The sequence below is a fragment of the Lipotes vexillifer genome, unplaced genomic scaffold (assembly GCF_000442215.2).
Source record: "Lipotes vexillifer unplaced genomic scaffold, Lipotes_vexillifer_v1.1 scaffold1094, whole genome shotgun sequence".
In the NCBI taxonomy this organism is placed as follows: domain Eukaryota; kingdom Metazoa; phylum Chordata; class Mammalia; order Artiodactyla; family Lipotidae; genus Lipotes; species Lipotes vexillifer.
Window position 1 is genome coordinate 3,547,213 of NW_006792775.1, and position 10,654 is coordinate 3,557,866.

The 10,654-nt window shown below is 51.8% G+C and overlaps 1 protein-coding gene across 1 annotated transcript; it reads right to left on the reverse strand.

Moving 5' to 3' along the window:
• Positions 1-586: 586 nt before the first annotated feature.
• On the reverse strand, positions 587-2,739 carry FADD (Fas associated via death domain). The gene is made up of 2 exons (XM_007466014.1): positions 2,454-2,739; positions 587-936 (listed from the first exon to the last, which is right to left on the reverse strand). The coding sequence occupies exons 1-2, from the start codon at positions 2,737-2,739 to the stop codon at positions 587-589; spliced, it is 636 nt and encodes a 211-aa protein (XP_007466076.1).
• Positions 2,740-10,654: the final 7,915 nt, after the last annotated feature.

Here is a 10,654-nt window from a genome sequence, read left to right on the forward strand (position 1 = left end):
GGTTTTGACACAAAATAGTAACACACTGTGGAATCACAGGAATCATAACACTTCTCTGAACTGGCATCTGCCCAGCCCTGTGTCCACATCTTCTAAGCACCTCACAGGCATCGCCTCACCCCCACGCAACCTGCCCTGGGAAACGGGTCTACACCGCCAGCCTCCAAGCCTTTGGCAACCGTGCAGACGGCAGAAGGAGCCAGTGGTTCCAAGCGCGGGCTCCAGAGCTGGACAGCGCCGGCCGCCAGCCCAGCCCCCCCATCACTACTGACCTGCCTCCAGCTCGACTCTGCACTTCCTCACTTGGACAGTGACCAGGTTTACAACCCTAACCCTAAGGGACCTTTTATAGGTCCCTCCGACTGTTGGGTGTGGCCCGCAATGTCCTCCGGGAGCAACTTGTTTAACGGGGATGAAAGCATCTCCCTCTGAGGCTGATCACAGTGCCCAGAGCCCGCGTAGGCCCTCACCAGGCTCCCTGCCGGGTCTTCACGCGCTGGCACGGATGGGACGTGGTTAACTGCGGTGGAGGGAACCGAAGTTCAGAGCGGGTAGATGCCTTTGGTCCTGGAGAAGAGCAGCTGGGTCATCGGGAGGCCCCTGAGGCGGGCGAGTCTGAGTCCCAGGACTCAGAGAGGGACACAGGGTCCCCACTCTCGCTCTGGAGGGCCCGGGCCCGCTGACCCTCCTCGATGAGGTCTGCCACCAGGTTCAGCCGGCAGGCCCTGAGCGCCCTCACCAGGTGGGACACGGCCGCATCATCCTTCCTGCTGCTCTTCCAGACCCTCAGCGACTCCCTCACCTGTTCTGCCAGGTTCCGCGGATACTTCTCCTCAATGGCTTCAATCTTGGCGTCAGACACTCTGAGGTGACGAGCCAGTTTCCTCCAGTCCTTCCCCACGTTATCACAGATGATGTCAAACGCTGCCCGCAGGTCTGGGGAGGGAAAGAACACAATGACTGAGCAGAGATTACGGGAGCTCTTTAGGAGACAGGTTACCCCACACTCCCTGATGGGCTCCTCGGTGCTGACCCAAGGGCTGGGCACCAAGAGGTCCTCCCGCAGAGGCCAATCCTGCCCCAGCTAACCACACCCTGAAACACTACCCAAGAGGCGTGACCTGCTCTGAAGACTTAATGGTTGGGGTGTGTTGTAACGGAGATACCGACTCAGGACAGGCAGATGGAGTTGCTCCCCCATCTCACCCTACAGTGGGTTGAATGGTGGCCCCTAAAAAGTATGTCCACGTCAAACCCCTGGAACCGTGAATGTTAACTTATTTGGAAAAGGGCCTTTGTAGCTAGATTAAGTTGACGATCTTGAGATGAGGGGATCATCCTGGATTATCCAGGTGAGCCCTAAATCCAGTGACAAGACCACGTGCCATGGAGGCAGAGACTGGACTGATGCGGGCACAAGCCAAGAACGCCTGGAGTCCCCAGAAACCAAAAGAGGCATGAAGGCTCCTACCCGAGAGCTTTCAGAGGGAGCATGGCCTACTGACACCCTGACTTGACTACTGGACCGAGAACTGTAAGAGCATCAAATTCTGTTGCTTTAGGCCACCGAGATACGGTAGTTTGTACGCCAGCCCTGAACACCCCGATTCTTATTCTGGAAGATGTCCTGACTGACACCAGTCCTCAGTCTCTGGCTACTATGTCCTCATCTGCTGAAAAGTCACTACTGAGATCAGCATGAGAGACTACAAAAGGCTGTTTCTGGACGGGGGCAGGGAGAGGAGGAAGGACAAAATGCTTCTTGGAAGAGGCTCCTGCAAAGTTGCATTTTCAGCTACAAATCCCTGATATGCTGTCAGCCTGTGTGCCAACTCCTCCAGTTCTGTGAGGTGGGCACCTGCGTTACTGACCACTTGTACAGAAGAGGAAATGGAGACACAGGAAGGTAAGTGTAAGTTATTTCTTGAGATCACACAGCTAGACAACGGCAGAGCCAGGACCACACCTTGATGGCCCACTGTGCAAAACCTGTCCCTTATCAACCAACCCGTACCTGCTGTGACGCTTCCGGTAGGAGGTTAGCAATGTCCTTTCCTTTCGAGTAATCTCTAACTCACCCGGAGGGAGGGGGGAGGTGGAGAAAATACTGAGGCTGGGGGATGGGTGTCCATGCTCTGCAACTTAGGCTGTTAACTTCTGTGCACTCTGGTTCTCCCATTTGCAAAATTGGTGTATTACCCGTCTCCCAGGGCTGTTTAGAGAAAACCCACGCAAACTGAACCCGGAAAAGGTCAGGCGCCCGGAAGATCGAAACTACTGCTGGTCCAGCTGACCCTGCCTCCCCCTGCGCCCCCGAGTCCTCAGGTCCCCACCCCCCACCTGGCTCCTCGGGCGCGGCCTCGCCCGCCCCGCCAATCCTCAGGCCCGCGCCCCCGCCTGGCTCCTCCGGCGCGGCCCCGCCTGACCCCCAGACCTCAGGCCCCCGCCCCCACCTCGCTCCTCCGGCGCGGCTCCGCCCGCCGCGCCCGCCTCGAAGTCTTCCAGGCGCCGCAGTAGGTCCTGGCGCCGCAGGGAGACGAGCAGCTCGCGGAGCAGCACGGTGTTCTCGGGGCTCATCTCGTTCTGCTCCAGCAGCACGGAGAAGAGGTCCAGGCCACTCTGCACGCGCTCCAGCTTCCTCTTACCCACGCGGCTCTGACACAGGAACTTGAGCTCAGTCAGCTCGCTGCTCGACAGGCCGGCCGACACCGAGTGCAGCAGCAACAGGAACGGGTCCATGGCGGCGGGCGCGGCGGGGCCCGGCCCTCCTCTGGCTTCCCCCGGCCCGGCCCGGCCCGCCGCCCGCTCTCTGACTCGCGCCCCCGCAGACCCGGCCCGCGCCTCCTCTAGCGCCCAGCGCCCCTCGGCCTGGCAGCGGAGGTTCCCACTTCCAGCGTCTGATGCCCCCCACCGGAAGTCTCCCTTGGGCCCGCTTTCTCTCGCGAGAACTCCCGGGGCTCGCGCATGCGCCCCGAGTCCAGCAGTAGCCATTTCCGCCCGGGGGTGGGGGCGTGGCTTGCGGCCGCCGCTAGGAGGCGCACCAGACATGCTGACGGCGGTGGGACTGGGGCGACCTCTGCGCCTGCGCCCTGACGTCCTTCTGCCTCTGGGTCGGGGCCTGCGGCCTTGGGTGTCCCTACGCTCCGGGCGCGGGCTGTGTTTTCTGTGGAAAATTGCACTACGGATGCCGATAATAAATGCATTTATTTATTAACATTTGTGAAAATGCATGTCTTTTAGTGCCCCCTGGAAATCTGTGTGCAGAAAAGACTATTCAGAGTTTTATTTAGTTTTAAAAGTTTAATAACTACTTGATTTTTTAAAGTTATCCTCATTATTTTTCTGAATGCTTATTAGCGTTTACTGACGCTTACTGTGTACCACGCAGCAGGTGCTGCAGACAAATCGGGAACAAAGTGCCGAAGGCCCCGCCTGCCCGGAGCTTACAGCATCGGGACACAAGATAAGAAAGTGCAGGAAAGCCAGAAGTTAATGCGAGTCGCGGCCAAGAGGATAGGGGGATGGGGAATGGGCGGGGTCCCAAGGGGCAGGTGCACGTGCCGGCTGTGAGGGGCCAGGTGTATAGGCTTGGGGGGAAAAGGGCGGGGCCACAGCAAGAGCAGAAGCAAAGAGGGCGGAGGTTGCAGGAGCAGAGCCCGGGAGGAAGGGGGTGGTCAGCGAGGGGAGGGGGCGAATTAGGATGTGTGGCCTTTTGTGCCTGGCTTCTTTAACTGAGCGTAACATCTTCAAGGTTCATCCTTGTAGCCTGTGACAGTGCTGCTTTCCTTTTTATGGGTCAGTAGTATTCCATTGTACGGATAGACCACATTGGTGTATTCAGTCATCAGCGGATGGATCTTTCAGTTTTTTCTGCTTTTTGGCCATTATGAATATAATAAATCACCTACGTAGGAACCTTCAAGTTGCGAACTTTCAAAGATGCGAACGTGGAACTTCCTAATGAATACCTGATGGAATTGGAGGCCCAGAGAAAGGACAAAGAGAGACAAGAGGAAGAAGTAACTGAAGAACCAAAGAGATTCGTGATGCAGGAAACGGCACACGGGGATTTTCTTTTCTTTTTTTTTTTTTGGCGGTACGTGGGCCTCTCACCGCTGTGGCCTCTCCCGCTGTGGAGCACAGGCTCCGGACGCGCATGCTCAGCGGCCATGACTCACGGGCCCAGCCGCTCCGCGGCACGTGGGATCTTCCCGGACCGGGGCACGAACCCGCGTCCCCTGCATCGGCAGGCGGACTCTCAACCACTGCGCCACCAGGGAAGCCCAAGGGGATTTTCTTTATTTCAGGAGGCACTGTTAGTTTTTGAGGCACAGGACCCGAACGTACACGAAGGTTGCAGCAGCCGTTCAGAATGCCATCCAGTGCTACCGTGTCGTCTATGATGGGCAAAAAAAGAGCTACTACCCAGACATCACTGGATCATTTTTTCAAGAGGGTAGATAGAAGTGAATCCAGCAAAGAACTAGAACCTGTGCCATCACCGTCAGGCGTGAGTGAACTTGCAGCTCGCCCTCCGTCTCCTACTGCTGAAGATCCTTCAGCTCTGCCATCTCCCACCTCCTCTCCCTCCTCCAGTCAGTAACTCTTCCTCCCTGTTCACTCGTTGCCAGCCCCTGGATGCCAGCTGTTGTACTACTGTACTGTACTGTAAGATTAAAAATGTTTTCTTTGTTTTTTATGTATTATTTGTGTGAAAAGTATTATAAACCTATTACAGTACAGTAGTATATAACCGATTGTGTTAGTTGGGTACCTAGGCTAACTTTGTTGGACTTACAAACAAATTGGACTTAATGAACACGCTCTCGGAACAGAACTGGTTCGCAGGTAGGGGACTTACTGTAAGGCTACTGTGAGCTCTGAGTTACATTTTTTTTTTTTTTTTTTTTTTGCGGTACGCGGGCCTCTCACTGTTGTGGCCTCTCCCGTCTTGGAGCACAGGCTCCGGACGCGCAGGCTCAGCGGCCATGGCTCACGGGCCCAGCCGCTCCGCGGCACGTGGGATCCTCCCGGACCGGGGCACGAACCCACGTCCCCTGCATCGGCAGGCGGACTCTCAACCACTGCGCCACCAGGGAAGCCCTCTGAGTTACATTTTTATAGAATCACTGGGTAGAACCCAGGAGACTCCACAGTAATCCAGATGAGAGGTGCAGCCTTCTTTTGAGTTTGGGCTGTATGTAAACGAGAGGCATTGAGGATGCTTGTAAGGTTTGAAAGATGGAGCGTCCATTGGCTGACCTGGGGAGTGTGTGGGTGGGGTTGAGGCAGGAGACAGACGGGCCCCAGTTTAGACATTTACAACTAACCTCCTGTTTATGCTTTAAAAATAAAGATAATAACAGGAACAGGATAAGCAGCTGGACTTTGTCTCCTGTGGACGCTTCGAGGGAACAGGAACGGCAGAAACAGAGAGGGGCTGAGCCCTGCTGGCATAAAAGACAAAGAGACCACATAGTTCTCATTTTTGGGGCCAAGGAGACCCCCTCCCAGGCTATGCATGTGCAGAAAGGTTAAAGGGAGGGGGTGCTAGACCATAATATGTTCTGTTAACCTCTCAGAGATCCTTGCGCTGGAATCCATCTTGGCTAAAAGATGCATGTGCACACAGGGGAGGGCCCTGAGTCAGACCAGATATGGACTCAGAGCCAGACAAAGCAAGATGATTGGCCAGAGGAAACCTAGAACTTCCCCCATATGGTTTAAACCACCCCCCAAAGTACACGCCTCTGTCTCTCAGCCTGCCTGTGCTTTCTATTCTTCTCTCCTAATAAACACTTTACTTGCCTCACTACTTTTCATCTCTTTGCTGATTCTTTCTTCAAAGCAGATGCGAGCCAGGGCCCTGCTCCTAGCTAATAGTCCCTGGTGGTCTAGTGGTTAGAATTCGGTGCTTTCACTGCTGTGGTCCGGGTTCAATTCCCAGGGAACTGAGATCCCACTTCAAGCTGCTGCTGACTGTGGTCGCTCACAGCCACCTGAGATCAGGGTGAGTTTGGGGGAGGACCTAGTAGAGATGTTGACTGGTTAGTGGGATGCGTGGACCAGGGTTCGGAACAGAGATCTGGGCAGGATCTGTGAAGTTGGGAGTATCCTGCAGAGAGATGGTGTTTGTGATGGTTAATCTTATGTGTCATCTTGACTAGGCTAAGGGGTGGCTGGATAGCTGGTAAAACATTATTTCTGGGTGTGTCTGTGGGGTGTTTCTGGCAGAGATTAGCGTTTGAATTGACTAACGAAAGCAGATGGCCTTCCCCAATTTGGGTGGCATCATCTAAACAGAAAGAAAAGGCAGAGGAAAGGAGAATTCGCTCTCTCTGCTTGAACACCGTCGGCCCCCCGCCCCCAATTTTCAGGCCTTTAGACTCAGACTGCATCACACACCAGCTTTCCTGGTTCCCAGCTTGCAGATGGCAGACTACGGGACTTCTTGGCTTCCGTCACTGTAAGTGAGCCAATCTTACAATAAACCTTCTCATTTATCTCTATATATCCTATTGGTTCTGTTTCTCTTGAGAATCTTGACTAATACAGTGTTTAGATCACCCACAGAATGAGGTCACCAATGGAGGGAGAGGAGAATGAAAAGAGAACCAAGGTCCGAGGCCAGAGGGCGGCTACTGTAAGGGAGACATGGAGGGGCCAGGGAGGAGGCCGGCATGGGAGGGTTAAACCACATCCCCATCTGCTGGATCCCCAGCCCTGCTGCCGCATTTCTTGGTCCCCTGCACGTGGCATCTCCTGACTTTACTACACATTTTGCTTCCTGCTCTGTTTTTTGCCCGTCTCCCCTGCAGAACACTGCAGAAGCGCCCAGAACACTGGCTGGCACTTCATAGGAGCTCACAAAATATTTCTGACTGAATGAATCTTGTACAAGGCTTGGTTAATCTGAATCTCCATTAGCACAATTATCCCTGCGTCTGACCCACTACCTTGCAGTTTGTAGCTTATCTTTTCATCCTCTTTACATGATCTTTCACAGAGCAAAACTTTTAACCCTCGATGAGGTCCAGTTCATCAAATTTTCCTTTTATGGGGGGCTTCCCTGGTGGCACAGTGGTTGAGAGTCCGCCTGCCGATTCAGGGGACGCGGGTTCGTGCCCCAGTCCGGGAAGATCCCACGTGCCGCGGAGCGGCTGGGCCCGTGAGCCATGGCCACTGGGCCTGCGCGTCCGGAGCCTGTGCTCCGCAACGGGAGAGACCACAACAGTGAGAGGCCCACGTACCGCAAAAAAAAAAAAAAAAAAGTATAAATTTTCCTTTTATGGATTTAATGGTTATAAGGCTATTCAAATTGTCTATTTCATCGTAATTGAGTTTTGGTAGTTTGTGCAGTTTTGAGGAATTTGTCCATTTTTCTAAGCCTTAGACTTTATGAGCATGGTGATTTGTAGTGTTCCCTTATTTTATGTCTCGGTCCATTTTGTGCTGCTCTAGAAAAGTACCATAGACTGGGTGGCTTATACACAACAGAAATTTATTTCTCGTGGTTCTGGAGCCTGGACATCTGTGATCAGGGTGTTAGCAGGGTCGCATTCTGGTGAGGGTCTGTTCCAGAGTGCAGACTCTGAGTTCTCATTGTAGCCTCACATGGAGAAGAACAGAGAGGGAAGCAAGTTCTCTCCAGACTCTTTTAAGGGCACTAATTCCATCATGGGAGCCCCACCTTTGAACACTATCACAAGGGGGGAGGGTAGAGTTTCAGCATATGAATTTTGGAGGAACACATTCAGTCTGTAACATTATCCTTTTAATGGCTATGAGACCTATAATGAACCCTCAATTTCATTCCTGAAATTGGTGATTTGTGTCTTCTCTCTTTAAGTTTCTCTGTCTTGCTAGAGGTTTATTGATTTTATTTATTTGTAATGAACCAGCGTTTTGTTTCAATGATTTTTCTCTATCCGCCCCCCCACCACTTTTAATTTATTTATTTATTTTTTGTGGGACACGGGCCTCTCACTGCTGTGGCCTCTCCCATTGCGGAGCACAGGCTCCGGACGTGCAGGATCAGCGGCCATGGCCCACGGGCCCAGCCGCTCCGCGGCATGTGGGATCATCCCCGGACCAGGGCACGAACCCCTGTCCCCTGCATCGGCAGGCAGACTCTCAACCACTGCGCCACTAGGGAAGCCCTTTATTTCATTTTTTTTTGCTTGTCATGGCTATTTTATCTCCCTCTCCTTGCTTTGGATTTATTTTGCTCTTTTTTTGTTCTAGTTTGTTGAGGTAGGCACATAGGCTATTTATTTCCAAGGTAAGCATTTAGTTTTATGGATTTTCCTTTCAACATTACTTTAGCTTTGTCTCACAAATTTTGATATGCTGTGTTTTCATTTTCATTCATTTCTATGTGTTGTTATTTCCTCTGGGACTTTCTCTTTGACCCATGGATTATTTGGAAGTATGCTGTGTAACATACATGTGTTTAGAGATTTTCCTGTTGTCTTTCTGCCATTGATTCCTAGTTTGATTCCCTTATGGTAGAGAACACACTCTGGATGGTTTCAATTCTTTTAAACTTGTTGAGCTTGTTTTAGGGCCCAGTATGTGGTCTGTCTTGGTAAGTGTTCCCTGGGTTCTTGAGAGAAAAAAAGGGTGCTCTGTTGTCATTGGGTGGCATGTCTATAGATGACCAATAAGTCCTGGAACCCCCCCCCCCCCAGCCCACCCCAGGCTCCTTCTCATGCCTTCAAGTATTCTGATAGAAGTTCTGCCCACCTAAAGGATTTCTCTTCACCGCTGTCCCTCAGGGATGCCTCAGAGATGGGGCTGTAGCGCTGCAACTGTCCACTTTCAGGGGGTGCCTGTGTATCATGTAGACCCCCCCATAAACCAGGTCTGAGTGTTTTCTTCCTCTGTCAACTGATCATAGGGAACTCCCCGTGAAGCCACAGGTGAACATGAGTGTACAACTGTCTGTCTGAGTCCCTGCTTTAAATTCTTTTGTTTATATATCCAGAAGTGGAATTGCTGGATCATGTGGTCATTCTATGTTTAATTTTTTTGAAAAACCATCCAAGTGTTTCCCGTAGCAGCTGCACCATTTTACATTCCTAACAGCAATGCACAAGGGTTCCAATTTCTCCCCAGCCTCACCAACTCTTATTATCTTGTGTTTGTTGGATAATAGGCTTCCTAATGGGTGTGCAGTGGTATCTCGTGGGTTTGATTTGCGTTTCCCTGATGACCACCTTGAGCATCTTGAGCATCTTTTCATGTGATTATTGCCCATTTGTATGTCTCCTCTGGAGAAATGCCTATTCAAGGACTCTGCGCACTTTTAACTGGGTTCCTTGTCTTTTTCTTGCTCAGTTGAAGGGGATCCTTATATATTCCGAATATAAACCCCTAACCAGAAACATGGTTTGCAAATATTTTCTCCCATTTTGTGAATTGCTGTTTCACTGTTGATTGGGTATCCTTTGATGCAAAAAATTCTTAAATTTTGACGAAGTCCAGTTTATGTGTTTTCCTTTCACTTGACATTGTCTCTTTAAAAAAAGAAATGAGAAGCCTGTGCGCCACAAAGAAGAGTAGCCCCAGCTCGCTGCAACTAGAGAAAGCCCGCACACAGCGACGAAGACCCAGTGCAGCCAAAAATAAATAAAAATTTTTAAAAAAAGAAAGAAAATGCATCTTTTGCCTGTTTCATGGATGAACATTGGTCTTTATTCATGAGGACGGTGAACAGAGTTACTTTGCTTTCTTTTTCTCCTGTGTCGTCTCTGTGTGCTCCGGGCTCTTTCTTTTTGTTTGTTTTGGTCTTTCTCATTCCTTTTGAAGTCTCTCCTTAGATATTTGGGGATTCTGGGCTTTGCTTGGGGGTAGTTATTTTTTTTCCAAAAAAAACAAAAAAACAAAAAAACCCTCCTTCCTGGGGGCAGGGGTACATGGTGGACAGGACAATGGCCCCCAAGGTGTCCAATTCCAATTCCCAGACCTTGTGAACGAGTTAGTTTACATGGCAGGAGTGACTTTGCGGGTGTGATGAAGATGAAGGACTTTGAGATGGGGCGATCATCCTGGGTTATCCCAGGTACCCAACCCATCACGGTCCTCATGAGCGGAGAGCTGGAGAGACAGCCGCGGGACAAGGACTGGCCACCATGGCTGGCCTGGAGATGGTGGGAGGGGCCCAGCCCTGCCCACACCTTCCTCTTAGCCCAGTGAGACTTGTGTCAGACATCTGGCCCACGGAACTGTAAGGTACTACGTTGGTGTTTTAAGCCAGTGGGTTCGTGGTCATCTGCCCTGGCCACAAACAGAAAACCTACACAGGCCCCACGTGCTGGGTCTCTTTCTTCCCTAAGGGCAGTTCCCACAGACAGCCAGCAGGAGGCGGCAGCCACCCACAAGCGAAACCAGACAAACACTCCTGCTGAGGTCAGGATAGCCATCAGGACAGGGTGACAGCTGGGTGAGGAGGGGTGACCAGAGGGGAGCGCCAAGGGAGGCTTCTTGGGTGCTGTAACATTCTGAGTCCTGACTGCAGAGGTGTGTGATTTCTGGGGAAATTGATTGTATGCTCAAGATCCGTGTAGTTTTCTGTATGTTATACTCCAATAAAAAATGTTGGGGGAGAGAGAGATGAAGGGGAGGGGGGCGGGGGGTGCAGAGAGGGGACAGC